Raw genomic sequence first — 16,749 nt, forward strand, 5'->3', positions numbered from 1 at the left:
TGGACACTGAAGCAGGAGAGCTGCCCCTCCCTCCCCCTGCACTCAGGAGAAATGGCCCTACCCCTCATCATGGGCATGGGAGATCTGGCCCCGATGGCATGGGCCTAGAAGAGCTGGCTCTACACCTTGCCTGAGGGGAAGAGTCCCAGAGGCCCAGACTGACCAGCTCAACTACCAATCAGATCCCTGGGCCTTGAGTTGGTCCACCCTAACATCTACCCCATCTATAACCTGCTGGAGCAACTGAAGGGTTTAGTCCTACAGAATGACAGACTCAGGACTCCATGACTTGGGTCAATAGCAGGATATCTGGGAGGAGTTCTGTGAGGGTCCAGAGATGATGTGTGTGTCAGAGGGCCTTGAGACTCATTGCAAGGAACATTTGTGGGTGGAGCTGACTGGACAAAAGGGTATAATGTGTGACACACCGCAGCTCCCAATGTCACTAGGACAAATGAAGAGGTGTTAGGGAGACGGGAAAAAATGGAAGAGCAAGGTGAGTTTTTTGTTTTGTTTTGTTTTTGTTTTTTTTAAATTTATTTTGTGAGAAATTAAATTCTTTTGGGGGAAGGGATGCTGCAGTGGTAAGGAACAGATATGGAGGGACGAGGAGGTAAGCAGGATTAGGGTGAATGATGTGAAATTCCCAAAGAATCTATAAAACATTATGGTATTTAAAAAAATAAAAAAGAAATAAAAAAGATGAGAGAGAGAGAGAAAGAGAGAAAGAGAGAGAGAGATCAATTTATATTCTAGTATGTAAGGCCAGGACTACCCTGAAAATAACTGCTACCCACTAGTCACATGATGACAAATCTCGACCTCCCTTATGAATGCTTCTCCAGATTCATTTTTATTTTATTTATTTATTATTTGTTTTTGGTTTTGTCCTGGACTAGCTCTGTAGACCAGGCTGGCCTCGAACTCACAGAGATCCACCTGCCTCTGCCTCCTGAGTGCTGGAATTACAGGCGTGTGCCACCACTGCCCGGCCAGATTATTAATTCAGGAACAGAATCAGATCATGTCTGGCTGGTCTGAGTTCTAAACCATTATGAAATGACACAGTGAGAGGAGATAATGGCCATGAGATGAGGCATAGAAAGGGAATCTAAAGAGATGCTGAACTGTTTCCCACTCTTCACAATTCTCTAAAAGGCTTTATTGAGAACTTTAGATTTTACAAGACCACCTATCCAATCTAAGAGAGCAAAGCCAGAGCCTAAACCTTTAACATTGACAAGACCACTATAACAGGCTTAAAATTCTCAAATATTTCAGCAGCAGCTTGAATATGTACTGAAAAGCAAGTGAGCCAGAGACCAAGAAGCAACACTGGACCCATACCTTGTGATGACGTGCAAAAACTGTGGTGTGAGCACTGCCTGCTGAGACTTCTCAGGATACCAATAGACTGATATTAACTCAACAGATTTCACAACCATATACAGATAGCCCACGTGAGGTAATGAGAAGAAACAGAAGAGACTCAGCAGCTCTTTTTCTTGAGACAAACCTTTTCCATCAGGAGGAAAACCTGCATTGGAAAAATGCAAGAGAGACATGCCATGAAGTCAGAAAATAAAAGGAGAGAACATCATGATTTTCCTATGCAGCCTAGACAGACTAAACTGTATCAGACTAGACTATATCAGAGACCACAAAGATGATAAGGGGAAGTGGATAGTAAGAAATGTAAAAAGGAGGAGATAATTAGGAAAACACCATCTTACAACAACATAAGTCACAACACTTATCAATGGCTATTAATATTGCATTGTCCACCAAGAACCATAGCCTTTCCAAGAGACAACAGAACTATTTGCACAACAAATAATAATATCCTGATCAAGCCTGAGTCTATATCAACACAGCCAATAAAAACATAATTATTCCATATCTGGAACTTAAATTTTCTAGTATTTCAAAAAAGTAAAACAGGAAACAATTTTTAGTAATATTGTCCTGTAATCTATCCTGTCTAAAACACTGCCATTTCAACAAGCAATAAACAAAAAAGTGTTTTATATTTTAGTATTAAACATTCAAAATCTAGTCTGTGGTTTATATTTACAGTATATATCAGTTTCTATTAGCCATATTTCAAATGTTTGAAGGAAACTTATAGCTAATAATGTACTAAAAAGTACAAATTGAGATCTAATGACTAACTCACACAAGAATACAGCAGGTTCAACAGAAACCTGATAAATGACTCAGTCAATTGTGAGGACTCAATCATCAAAATTCAGATTATAGGAAGCTTTACAGTATATGTCCAATTTCTTGCTACAGGAAGGAAAAAGAGAAGGCTGATCCCAAATAAGACACAGAAATCAACCAAGATACATAAATCTAACTTGTTTATGTACCTCATTCAAACAAATGAATTGTAGGGGGAAAAAATCTTCAGAGGACCAAGAAAATGTGAACCCTGAAAAGATATCTGATGACATCTTGGAATTTTTACATGAGAAGTATTTTTGAATTCATTTAAAATAAACCTGATTCTGTTTAGAGAAATATTGATAGAGAAAAGGTATCGCTGTTAAAACAGTCATCAAAATAACTAGGAATGGATCAGGATATTGTCATGTGTAAGCTATTGAAGAGGATATGGGGGGTTGTTTTACTATTTTCTCACTATCTAAATAAGTTTCAAATTTTTATAACCACAGTTTTTTTTTTTTAAAGTCTTCTTCATCCTTCTATGATACTCATTGATACTGAAAGTTCAATTCTGCACTTTCCATAACTAGCCCCAAACCATTTCCATTTCTTCTTTCTGGTACACATCTGAACCCTAGGTAAACAGAACTGATCTCTAAGCACATGACATTGCTACAGCTTACATATGTTGGTTCCTCTTATAAAATACCTTAACAAATTCTTCAGCTTCTAAAACAACCACTCAACCTTTGACCCAGCTCAAATATAGACCACACATCTACAGTAATTTGTCTATTCAATAAATATTCCCTATGGCCTGCTGCAGTATTCTAAGGAGATAGCAATACACAAAACAAGGTGACTTCTTTCACAGAGCCTTGCATTCCAGTGATGGGAATTGGGACAGGGAACAAACAAGTAAATTCTAAAGTGAAGAGACAATATTAAATGGAAAGAGCTAGGGGCCTGTGTGACAGCTCAGCAGTTAACCGATGCTCTAGCAGAGGGCCGGAGTTCAACTCTCAGCAACGAAGTTGGGTGGCTCATAACCACCTGTAACATCTTCGTTGGCCTCTGGCAGAACCACATTGACATGCATAAGCCCACATTCAGAAACACACACACACATACCCACATAATTAAAAATAAAAGTAAGTCAAACTGGGAGAACCAGAGAAGTCCTCTGTTATAAGGTGAAATTTGAGCTGTGCACTAAACAATGTTAATAAACTACTCACAAGGGATCTAAAGAAAGCACATTCTAGGTCTATGTAGAAGAAGTAATAGCTTTTACAGAAAAGACTACTTTGAATATCTGAGGGAGACAGAAAGGATACTGTGGATGGAAAACAGTAAGCAGGTCAAGCTGAGACAAAATGAACCCAAAGTTAGGTCACACTGGCCATGAAACGATTGAAACCTTTTATTCCACCTGTTATGGGAAGTTCATTGAATGAAAAGAGCTGCCCCTCTGACTGGCTAACTGACCCTGTTTGGTCTCCAGTCTTGTATCACAACCCCCTTTCCTTTACTCTGCTCGGTTCTTGGCTCTTTCGGTTCCTCAAATACAGATTCTCTGTTCAGCTTTGGGGCTTCCTCTACTTAGAACACTCTCTTCTCTTCCCTTTGCTGAACCCATCTAAATCCCAGAGTCATCCATTCTCAGGAAGCAGCCTTCCTAGACCCCAGAGAAAGTCAGGGTCTTTTGCTACAGGCTTTTGCTACCAGGGTTTTTTTCCTATTTCAGTGTCTCATTTTGCCTGTGACCTGCTTCAGAGGGGTGGGAGGTTCAGGTCCCATCTGAGGGTAAATCAAGGTGGCTGCCAGAAGAGATGGCTCAGTGGTTAAGAGCACCGACTGCTCTTCCAGAGATCCTGAGTTCAATTCCCAGCAACCACATGGTGGCTCACAACTACCTATCATGAGATCTGGTGCCCTCTTCTGGACTGCAGGGAGGGACACATGCAGGCAGAATACTGTATACATAATAAATAAATAAATCTTTAAAAAAAATAGAAAAGGAATACATACACCTTTTGTACTTAACAGTTTAGTCACAGGCAAGATGGAAAGCAGATTCAATGATTCAGTGCCAGAAAATTCAGAGAGTATCTAAATGTCTATTGTTCTCATATATTCAGTAACTCTACCAGGAACCCTCTTACATCAAGGAAGGGCCACAAGTTCCTCCTGCCACAGATAAGGAGAATGACTGCTTTAGCAAGCAGGAACTTGCCCCAGAGGGAATGGAGACCTTATCCAAATGCCTGACCTTGGGAAAAGGGCTTCTGGGGACCAGACACTCGCGTACAATTGAGAGCAGTTCTCATTCCTCAAGGGGTAACACTGAGGCACCCCTAATTGTGTTCCTTTGTGTCTTAGTCTTACCACACGTGCCTGTTACCCCATAGCTCCAAAACAGGAAGGTCCTGATATCTTACTCTTTTCCCATTATACCTTATAAACTGAACTCTTGCCCTAAGGCAAGAACTCAGGCTCTGAGTCTGGATTGTGGGTGTTTCATGTAGTTCTAGTAAATGTTCTTGGTGTAAATAGGAGGGCATAATGGGATTCCTGGTTCCTCAATGACAGGGATTTTTCCCAAAGAATTATTTTGTTTAAAGGGCCTGACATTTTATGCATTTTCATCCTTCAAAGCCCATGCAAATTTCCCAAAGGAAAAGGGAACTCTCTTAACACATAGTTGATAATCATCTAAAAATGAAAGTAAAAGGTGCAGGAGAACTGCAGTCTGCAATGTCAAAATGCTGGAAGTTTGTCAAGCAGCAATGGTTGCCATGCTGTCCACACCACAATTTTGTCAGTATTTAATGAGTATGTGCTTTTACCATCAGATAATTAAGTTCATAGGTGCAAGCATGTTGCCTACTTTTGTTCTGTACTCAGCACAATGATCAACAACAGTAGCTACTGAATGTTTACTTTAAAAAAAATAACATTAAAAAGACGTTGGATTACAGCAACATTTATATCTTCCCAGAAACCATCTGAAGATACTGAACAGGCCATGAGTGAGTGCAGAGCCTACACTCAATCTTCATGCTCATTAGATTTCTGGTGCCAGATGCAGGTGCCAGAGTCCAAAATAGCCCAATAAGTCAGAATCAGAATCACTAGAATTTTTTTTAATAAAGGGTCTCATGTAGCCCATACTGGCCTAGAACTTACTAGTCAGGCAATGACCTTGAACTTCTGACCCTACCTGCCTCTACCTCCCAAGTGATGAGATTACATGTGTACATCACCACACCCTGTTTAGTCAGTGCTAGGAATCAAACCCAGACTTCATTCATGTTAGAAAAGTACTTGACCAACTAAGCTAAATCTCCCTTAATAGTACTGTTAAGTATCCAGGTAAATGTAATGTACAGCACTGTTGAAAAGCAGTACTCGAATGAATTTCCACTTATATTCCAAGTTTTCCTACCTTGCTTACAAGTCCATCCTAAAAAACTTTGTCACTTACTCAGCTCCAACAGTGCTCACAAATTTCTTTTACTGGGCCTACAGATTATTTCAAAAACAATAACAACAAAAGAATTTAGTTTTTTTTCTGGTCACATTCTCCTAGTGGCTTCACTTCTCCCAGCCAAAAATATGACTCACCTTTCCTCAAAAAACTGAGTAGAAGAACCAAATCTAATGTCTACATACTGGTCTTCCCTCCAGTCCAGGGCCTTGTCACCTCTCTGCAAGGCAGCTCAGCCGTACTTACCTGTTTGGTGAATAGGTAGCAGCTGAAGGGAATGTAACTTGATGTTATCAGACAAGACACAGAATGAAATATCAGGAGCAAAACGTCTGTGGGTTTAATAAGAAAAAGAGGACAGATCTAATTTCTATACACTTTAAGCAGGTACATAAATATTAAATCCTGGTGAATAAAAGGTGCTCTCATACCTATACAGCAGGTGCTGAACACTTAAATATTTTACTTTTTCATCTGCTAGTCCTGTGGACTCCAGTTTAACAGATATTCCCGACTGTTCACACTTCTCACCAAGAAGCTCCATGGGTTTTAGGCAGATAACAAAATCCTCTGATTCAAGCCGTGAAGTTTCATTACTGACATCTTAAAAAATAACATTTTAGAGTTTAACAACTATAAGTACTACCATCTGCCTGATGGCTTGTGACTTATGTTTCTGCTGTGATAAAACATCATAACCAAAAGCAACTTGGACAGAAAAGGGTTTTATTTCAGTTTACAACTCTCAGATCTCACTCCATCACTGCAGGAGTCAGGGCAGGAACTCTGGGTAGCAGCTGATTCCATGGAAGAATGCTGTTTACTGGCTTGTTCCCCATTGCTTGCTCAGCCTGCTTTCTTATACACCCCAGGACTGCCTGCTCAGGGGTGGCACCACCCACAATGGGCTGGGCCTTGTCACATCAATAATTAAGAAAATGCCCCCTCCACAGGACTGCCTACAGGTCAGCCTTATGGAGACATTATTTCCATTAAAGGTCATTCTTTAAAAACTCTAGCCTGCGGCAAGTTGGGGGGAAAAAAGGCAACCAGGACAATGTTATCCAATGTCATTAAATGTCAAATTTAATGACAATAAAAATTAGAAAGTCAGACGAGCAGTGGTGGCGCATGCCTTTAATCCCAGTACTCGGGAGGCAGAGGCAGGTGGATCTCTGTGAGTTTGAGGCCAGCCTGGTCTACAGAGCAAGTTCCAGGAAAGGTGCAAAACTACAAAGAGAAACCCTGTCTCGAAAAAAAAATTAGAAAGCCATGTAGGCCAGGCATAGGGACTCACAACTATGATACCTACACTTAGGAACCTGTGACAAGAAGATCACAAGTTTGAGGCAAGCCTGAGTCAAGTGAGTTCCAGGTCAGCCAGGGACATACTGAAACCCTATCTCAACAAAATAACACCAACTGCTTTCTCTTTAGAAACCCTTCATCTAATAGCAGTTGCTCCATTACTCACATACTGACAAATATATGTAGAAACAGAATAAGCTATGGATAGTTATAAACCCAAACCAATGTGATAGGAACACCTAAACTTATAAGAATAGTGGCAAACCATAGATTCTAGGGTTCTTTAGAAAGTAAAATTCATCATTTACCTTCCATTTGTGGGTGGTATTTAACTCCCTCTCCCTTTGAAGGGTCTGACTCCAGTTTTAGGATTAAGACTTCTAAATCAGACATGACAGCGACATACCCAACACACAAAGAAATTTCAACAGGAGTGATATTATCTATGTGTATAATTAATGAACGTTCGAAGTCCAACACTGAGAATTCTTCATTAATAATCCAGTACTTCAAAGTAAATAGGACTAACTGATTTGTGCAGCCAACAAGTAGATCTCCTTTCACAGGACAACATGAAATGCATAAAGGAGCTTCAGACAATGGCATTTCAATTATAGACATTTGGTCTTTAAAACTTTCACAGAAGGGTGCCTCCACACTGTGCCCAACCATTCGAATGCACACACGGGAATTTTCAGTCTTCTTACTCCTCCAGTTCATGTAAGCACATAAGAATGTAGTTTTGTTTTTCTCTTCAATTGCTACCAGATAATCCCCTAGAAAAAGAAGCAAGATTACATTTAGAATTTGGAATTAGAAATTCAACCACTTACTTTGCTGCTTGAAAATGGGATGTATAACATGACTCAAATGCATAACTGACTCAAAGGAACAAAGCTGCCATCTAAGTCACATCAATCATGGAAGTTCTGAAATACAGTCTCTTCCCATCTGAGTGTCTTTACTATTATATAACATACAACATACAACAACAAAAAAACCTTTCCATTTTCCTCTGTTAACTCTTATCACAGTTGAAAGGTCTACTAACTAAGCAGCAGCAACATTTAGTGTAACTTACAAAATTCAGGTAAGAACTAAGGGACTCTGAGTTTAACAGAATTTACATTTGACATTTCCTTCCCTTGCTACAGAAGTCACAACTCTGGAAAGTAGAATAAAACTAGAGATACCAAATAAAATGTAAATTCAAGTTAATATTGTTTTAACTAGTGATTATATTGGACTGTTTTAACTATAAAAGTAACATTTGTTGTAGAAACCAAAATGGTTAAGTACAAAAGGAAAGCATAATGACCTCCTCCTTCAGTTTCATCCTTAAGGACTAATGTTCACACAGTCTGGTGTTGACCTTCCACTTTCTCTCATATAAACCTGGGTCACAGAAAGGTTTTTTGTCTTCTTTTTATATCACACTAACTCTATTTAGTAATCTGTAACTTTTAGATTCATGTTTAACTTAATAATCACATTTTGTTGTAATAATACCTATTTTATGAATTAACAACCTCAAGTATACAGGTTAGCAACTTTCTTGGGGGGAAAAAAATCCAAGTAACTAAACAGCATAAACATGCAATAGAAACCACTTGCAATTATTTGAACAATGAATAAATCTTTTCCTCCAAGCTGATACATGGCTATCCACCATCCCAACAGAACATACAGATACATTAATATCTATAAAACATCCTATATACAGATGTACCGTAGCTATTTAATAATTCTCCTATAGTGATACTTTATTTGTATTGAAATGTGATTTTATTTGTATGTCAATAAAATTGCCTTGAGGTCAGAGCAAGCCAGAGCAGAAGCCGAGCAGTAGTGGGGCACGCCTTTAATCCCAGCACTTGGGAGGCAGAGCTAGGCGGATCTCTGTGTGTTCAAGGACACAGCCAGCATGGCAGACACACGCCTTTAATCTCAATACCAACCATAGACGACCTGGAGGTCTGTACAAACAGGCAGTGACAAGGAGGTCATGTGGCTGGGTTTACAACCAATGAGAAAACAGAACAGAAAGTCTTTAAATAGACAGGACGCACAGAAGTAGGTCTCTGGCGGAGAGGAGGAACCGCAGAAGCAGTGAAGGGTAAGGTTTTCCGCTTTTGCTCTGACCTCGTGGTTTTTAACTCTGCAATCGGTTCTGTGTTTCTTATTTAACAAGCTGGTTACATCTACATTCTCCTATTAATGTAGGGGGATTACCTACATACTTTATTCTGTAACAAATAAACCTATACCTATATAATTTGTTTTATGATGGAAATTTATGTTGGGCTACAGATCGAGTATTTTAAACTTTATTAGAAACTGGAAAGTTACCACCATAATTAGATAACAGAAATTCAGACTGCCAGCAAAAATATTTATACATCCCTGTTTCCTACCATCTCAGGGGTCATGCATGCTATATATCCCTGTCTCACCTTGAACTCATGACATAGCCCAGGATGTTCTCAAACTTGCCAAGATCCTCCTGCCTTGGCCTCTTGAGTGCTTATAATCCATCATATCCAGCTACTTTTTAATAATCTTAAAATAAGAACTGTACTATGGGTTTTGAGTATATCACTGTGACTTTAATTTGCATTTCCCTGAGGATTAGTGATGTGGAGCCTCTTTTTATGTGCTTTTAGATATTTGCATATCTTCTTCAGAGAAATAGTTATTCAAGTCCTTTGCTACGTATGTACTGCCAGGGATCAAACCCAGCACCTCACGTGTGCTAGGCAAATGCTCTGGCACTTGGCTGTACACCCCAGTTCCAGTTCCACTTGTTCAATAAAAGAAATTAATTAATGTGTTTTTCTATCACCAAATCAATTTATTATATATTTTAGACACCATTCCTTTATTAAATATAGGATTTATAAATATGTTTTCAAATCCTTTGAATAGCCCTTTCCATCTATTGGTAGAATATATGCACAAAAATCTTTAATTTTGGTAATGTCCGATTCATCTACTATTCTTTTGTTGCCATATTCTTTTGGTACCATATGAATATTTCTTTAGTTACAATAATTCATATATATAGATATGGATACACACACACACACACACACACACACACACACACACATATATATATATATATATATATATGATGTCCACACATGAAATGATGTGTCTGCAAGTAATATCCACATTGTATTGCATGATTTCAGATTGATGACTTATTCTGTAAATGCTAGTAGTAGCACTTGCTAAGCATGCCTATTTAACAAGCCTCATGAGCCCACTTTTAAAGTTCTCTGTAAATCCTTATAAGAGCCCTTCAGGAAAATATCTTCCCTCCAATTTTATAGTTCAGCACTCTGAGGCTCAGAGTATTATTAACAGCAACTTGCCTAAGGCAACAGTCAACAAATGATGGATCTAACTAGTCCAAAGGCTTATGCTCATTCTGCGAACTGTTGGAAAGGAAATAAAATTCTATAGGGTTCCGTATAACCTTTTAAGAGAGGACCTAACTTTAATAAGAAAGTATGTGCCTGGTACATCATAGGCGTGGAATGGGGGGCAGATGGGATGAGTTGACAATGGTCACTGGTTCAGAATATTTGTGCTAAAGTGCTAAAGGATGACTTGTGTTGGTTTAGTACATACAAGGAGAGCTGTGTGTGAAAGGACCAAGCAGATGCCATAACAGGCTGCTCAGTCTTCTCTCGGAGATCAGGCCTCAATTTCAGTTTCCTGAGACTTGAGTAAGCAGTTTGGGGGGGGGGGGGGAACAAAAGACATAGTCCTTGCAGTAGCTCCCTTTCTGCACATACTCTGACTGCTCAAAGTTCAGCCAGTTATTTACTGTCTGGGACCCCTCACAATGTCCATGGCAGCTCAAGGACAGAGCCTGGCTCACTGAGCCAGCCCCCACAGTCAGTACGTGCTGGGCCAGCCAGCCCCCATGGCAGCTCAAGGACAAAGTCTGGGACTTGTCCCAGACTGCCCCCAAAATGATAATTGTAACCTCCAACCAGTAAATTCAAAGGTTACATACCCTCACCCAATTAAAAAAGAACAGAGATGCAAATAAACCAATCCCAGTAGCACCGAAACCAATCCCCACAACTGCCCTGAAGGTTTTAGCCTTTAAAAAGCTAGCCTCACAAAGGAAGAGCAAGCTCCTCCCAGCCTCACTGCTACAAGTGAGTGTTTTGGAACAAGCTTCCCTTTCACGACTTGTAAACTTAAACAAAATAAACTTTGCTGTTGCATTCTGGACATCCACAGTCTTCGGTGTCTCTTTGGGGTCATGATCTTAACATAACAGTGTGGTCTTAACTTTCTTGCCCCACCACCCTCATAAACACATGTCCAGCAACAGGGCCTTCAACACTGCACTGGCCACTGGGTCTCTCTCTGTCTGTTGCTTATCCCTCCTTTTCACATTACATATGCAGCCTAAATCCAATTTCCATTATCCCTGATGATGTTAAAAGCTCAAAACTTACCTTCTATATTGTTACCTACTTTCTCTCTAATGTTCTTGTAATGGTTCATCATTTCAAATTGATTTAACTAAGAAACACCTTAGAGCACACCTCTGACTGTTTCTTGTGAGAACATTTCCAAAAATGACTAGATCATGAGCTCTGACCTAATCAATACATTAGTCCACTGGTAAATTTATATTCTGGAAACTTTAGTGTGCTGGGGGTAGAACTATAGAAGGGCGTCTGGCTAGAGGAAGGAGACATCTGGAAGGAAGATCACTGTTGGATAGGGAACTCTATCTTGCCCTAGTCCCTTTCTGTTATGCTTTACTTTACTTTCTGGTCACCATGACATAAGCCCTCTATAACATGGTGAAGTGAGTCCTCTCAAACAATAAACAACATAAATCTATATTCTTTCAAGTTGTTTATGTCAGAAATTTGGACAAAGGGACCCCAAGACTGATTTACATAGTGTCCACATTTTACAAAAGGGGAACAGCATTTGACTGATTAGTAAGTGTATGTGGAACAGCATTTGACTGTTTATTTAGCGTATGTGAGGGTTTTAACACCTTATGTACACTGGCAAGACAGGCAGGAGCTGAAGGAAAACTGCCAATATGACATGACCACTCAGTAATAGTATGGTTAAGGGGAAGGTTTTATTGACTAAGAGAGAGAGAACAGCCAGAAGATCTGGCTAGAGTCCAGAGCAGAAAGAGAAAGAAGCACACTCAACATGCACAGCTGACTGGACATGGGCAGGGCTATCTGAAAGAGAGAGAACAGCAGGGGGTAGAAAATAAAGGGAGCATAGTGAGACCAGCAAGAGCAGAGAATAGCCAGGTTATAAGTGGAATGAGTAGCTGTGGCAAGGGAAGCCCACAAGATGGAAAGAGTCTAGGGTAGAGAAGAAGGTGAGGACCTAAAATACTAGCATGAACTTTGAAATATATAACAGGTAATTGTGAGTAGGAGCTAAGAAAGCCTGGAGGCTAGCCTGGACCTTGGTATGCTGATAGGTACCACAGGTTAATTGGAGAACCATAGATCCCTTTTGCTGGAGTTAAGGAAAATTACTCCCTTCGAACCAGCTTCACAAGTTCCTGAGGAAAACTGGCTTTTATCTAACTGCCAGAAATCTCTCCCTCCTTCCCCAAAGTACTGGATGAGCTAATTTCTGGATATATGGACTGCCTTTTGGAGTTTGGAAATTGGTGTTTCCGTTGGATCTGACAGTAAGTAAAAGAAAATGTTTCTGCTAGAAAACATTTATAGTAAATATAAATACACAAATTATCCGGGTTTTTTTTTTTTTTTTTGAAAGGGTAGATTTGCTACAGCAGAGGATACTGGGCACTGAGAATATGAAAAAGAGGCCAAAGGAAAAGTCAAAGACAGGTTTTCTGGACATAGGCAAAGCCAAGAGTCAGTGTATTAATGCTTGGTCACGCATGGATTAAAAGAAGTTACACTCAGAGGTTGAAGTTCAACTGTAGACTGAAAGCTACCTTTGAGCTATATGGTTCATGATGCTAATGCAATACCACATGACTCCAAGTTTTTTAAGGCAGCCAGTTTGATTATAAAAGTATGTTTGTTCTTCAAGATTTCATTAATGAATTAATCAAAAAAAAGCTGAAAAGTCAAACTGATAGGAAAATGAAAGTAAAAAAAAAAAAAAAAAGATTTCATTAATGAGGTCATCACAGTTTAGTGATAGTCTCCTGCAATTGTTGTGGCTCAAGTCATTAGTATCCAACCCAGACAAGCATTTAATACACTCCAATGTTAGCTTCACTCCAAGGAAACTTAACAGTGTTTCTGAACATGTGACCCAAGTATGGGGACTTTTTTTTTTTAAATGCTTTCTAAATGATTCTTAGGCACAAGTAGTAGCCATGCAAGGATCCCAGGAATCAACACCAATGTCAGGCAAGAAAACTGCCTTCTATAATGCCTGCTGCCTCAGATTTTGGAATTAAAGTCCCTTTGAAAGGGGGGGCATTTTATACAGCCTATGTCTTTGTCTTACACACGCGCACAGGCAATTTAAGAATTTTTAAAAATCAGACCAGAATGTAAGGACTTTAAACCACACAGAAGTAATAGTGACTTATAGGGCTGGCTATGATTTGGAATAACTTTTGAGGTCCGTGAACTTCAGGCTATCATTCTCTCTCCCTCTTTCTTTTGTGCGAGGTTTGAAATTTCTTCTTACATTTTTGTTTGTTTGTTTTATAGGTCTGGCATAAGTGGAACCCAGCCACAAGCCTTTAATTCAACGCGTGGAAGGGATCAGTCAGTCTTCCCTTCCCACTGCAGGCTCATGCCTGTGTGGAGTGTTTGTTTTGCTTTACTTTGAGACAAAATTACTGATCCTCCAGACTCCACCTCCCAGCGGAAGATCAGACAAACTAGGCAAGCGCTCCAACAAGGCGCTCCACAAGATTTGTGGTTGCTATGACAACTGCACAAAGCGCCTTCAGCGCTCTATTGCGGGAATCGGCAGATAGCAAGCAGCCAGTACGTAGAAGCACCCGCCCCTTCCCCACCCAGAACACCGCCCCAAAGCCTCTCCTCACCGGCTTCACTGTAGGCCATGCGCAGCACTCTGCCCAGCGTGGAGAAGGCACAGCGAGGCTGGCACAGATCTACTCCCTGCACGGCAAAAGCCTCCACCTTGCAGCCTGAAGCCACGAACAACGCGTCCCGCCCGCCACAGCAGAACTGCTCTGGCTCCCGCTGGCAGGGGACTACCTGCTGCGATCCGAACGGGTGCAGGTTGTATAGCTGCACCATCCCGACAACTAGACTGAAGAGCGGCTTCCGCAAACTAGCCAGCTGCTCCGGATCACGTGAGCGATGTGCCCCCGCCCTGAGCTCCGCTTCTTAAAGAGGCCTTGCGGGTAAAGTGACCAGCTCTGCACTGGGTGGGTGCGGGGACCACGGATCTTTTCCTTGGGATTTCATTTTACTGCTTCTGGACAGAAGAAGGGTGATTCTCGACCCTTGAATGTATTTGACTCGATCATGTGCTGGTTTGTGCCTGGATTGACTTCAGAGCATCTCTCTTGTCTTCCCATAGCCTTTGAGCTTCGGAAGCATGTAGCTGCAAAACCTGAAGTGGCTATATACCGCTAAACTTGGATTAAATATGCCAGAGTTGTTTTGAAATACTGTGGATTGTGAATTGTACAATGGATTTTTTTTTTTGAAAAGGCAACTCCTTGAAGATGCTTAGCAAAAAGATAATGTATTGCATGAAAGAATCTGTGAACATTTTGTAGGCATTTGGCAAAAGATTCCTCTAAGCCCCAGATAATAGGAAGGAAGGAAATCCCCCTGATGATCAGTGCAGTGTTCCTAAATACACCCTTTATAAGAGAAACTTGCCGTCTGAATTCTTCTACTTTTGGAAATTTAATACAACAGATATTATAATTTTTTAAACAATTCTAGAAAATGTGTATGTATGCATGCATGCACATATGTATTGATTGAAGAATGCTCTTTTGACACCGGGACAAAACTGAAAAGAGCAAACTTCAATTCCCATGTCAATCATCATCATAAGTCCTTTGTTCCAAGAATTTATAAAATGGGAGCAATTGGACTGAAGTTAAACCTGCTTCCATTTCCCATACCTTCCAGTTGAAGATGAATTATGTGTTAGCCTTCCTCACCCACTGCTAGGAACACTTTGGCAGACAACAGGTTTATCAAATTCAGTAAGCAGAGAAAAGCATAGAAATCTGGGCTGCAGAATTGGTAGAGGGAATCAAGCAGACTGCAACTCATGTTCTAGATTCAACACCCATGAATACTTCTTTCCCTTTCACTAGTATCTGCCCTTTTAACTAATTTCTCTCTTCAAGACTGGTTTGGATATTAATTTTAATGCAATTTGACTTACATGAGATTCATTCTCTTGTAGAATAGCACCATCTTCTCTAGAGAGCCTCTTCTCCCTTGATGTAGTCCCTGAAACTGGCTCACCCAAGGGCCTTTAGGAAGAGATATTTTATCTTTAATAACTACTTTGTCACTGCTGTCAACATCAGCTTAAGAGAGAAAATGTTTGTTTTAGGTCAGTGTTTGGGAGATAGGGTCCAACATGGAGTAAACTGGTTCCATCCAGGCTGATCAGAAAGCAGAGAGAGGAGAACTGCTTTCTCAGGGTTTTTTTTCCCTCAGTCAAGGACCTCACAACACTGAATGGCACTACCCACATTCAAGTTGTGTCTTCCCTCTCCCATAAACCCTCCTGAAAATGCCCCCCAAGACACATTCAGAAGTAGGTCACTAGGTGATTCTAAGTCCAGTAAAATTGATAAAAGTAATTATTGCATGAAGATTAGGTGGAGTGTGTGTCTAGATTCCATGTTTGTGAGGATCTGTGAGTAGAAGTCACTCATCTCCTATTACAAAAGCGGGGACCAGGGTGTCTTGCCATCATTTCCTAGTGGGAAAGGCCATTTGTTCTTCTGTGCTACCATGACAAATACAGAACATTGGTTGGTTTCAGCAACAGACTTCTTAATTTTTTGATCTCAGTTAGAAGTCTGAGATCAAGGTATCAGAGGCCTGGTGTCTTCTGAGGCCTCTTTACTTGACTTGCAGATGGCCATCTTCTCACTGTCTTCACAGTCTTGTCTCTATAAACTTCATTCTTGGTGTCTCTTTCTCATCTTATAAAGACACCAGCTCTGCTAAGGCCTTCACATAAGACCTCTATTAAACTCAATAACCCCATAAAGTGTTGTCTGCAACATTCTGAGGTACTAGGGTTTAGGACTTCAATGGGAATTTTCAATAGACACAATTTAACCTATAACAGAGATTTCTAAGAGTGACATTATAGATGAAGAGATCTCACTTTGGGACTTCTTACCACTGCATTTGCTGGAGAAGATTAGGTGAATTATACAGGTATAAATAGTATCCCAGGTTGACACTGGTGTTAGCCCTTCTGGAGATTACTACAAAGATGGAGTTCCAAAATCAGGGACATATTTCCTCAGCCACCTATGGAGGTCAGGCTCTGTAGACAAGCTATTCAGGGAAAGCAGGTTCTGTTGAGAGAGCAGGCTCTGTTGTAGGGGAAGGCTCTATGGGGAGAACAGGCTCTGTAGGGGAGCAGGCTTTGTAGGGCAGGCAGGCTCTGTGGAAAGAGCAGGCTCTGGATCTTGGATCTCCTGTTTCCATTCCTCTCTGTGAGCTAAACTCCAGGATTGCTAAGCTGCATGATGTATTGAGAAAGTATGGCACAAAATGACATTTATTTATAATTTTTTAATTACTGCCTATCCTCAA

General features: G+C 40.4%; 1 protein-coding gene across 4 annotated transcripts in view; it reads right to left on the bottom strand.

The window, feature by feature from the left end:
* Window positions 1-14,280, bottom strand: part of Hps3 (HPS3 biogenesis of lysosomal organelles complex 2 subunit 1) — a 52,523-nt gene extending 38,243 nt beyond the window's left edge. For all 4 annotated transcript variants that reach the window (XM_036189622.1, XM_036189620.1, XM_036189621.1 and 1 more), the window contains exons 1-5: window positions 14,019-14,280; window positions 7,276-7,743; window positions 6,091-6,262; window positions 5,906-5,991; window positions 1,348-1,537 (exon numbers count right to left, since the gene is read on the bottom strand). In XM_036189622.1, the coding sequence (XP_036045515.1) occupies window positions 1,348-1,537; window positions 5,906-5,991; window positions 6,091-6,262; window positions 7,276-7,743; window positions 14,019-14,235 (1,133 nt within the window). In that variant the 5' untranslated portion in view covers window positions 14,236-14,280. The remainder of the gene's footprint in view (window positions 1-1,347; window positions 1,538-5,905; window positions 5,992-6,090; window positions 6,263-7,275; window positions 7,744-14,018) is intronic.
* Between the last annotated feature and the right edge of the window lie 2,469 nt (window positions 14,281-16,749).

Source organism: Onychomys torridus, chromosome 6 (genome assembly GCF_903995425.1).
Source record: "Onychomys torridus chromosome 6, mOncTor1.1, whole genome shotgun sequence".
NCBI lineage: Eukaryota > Metazoa > Chordata > Mammalia > Rodentia > Cricetidae > Onychomys > Onychomys torridus.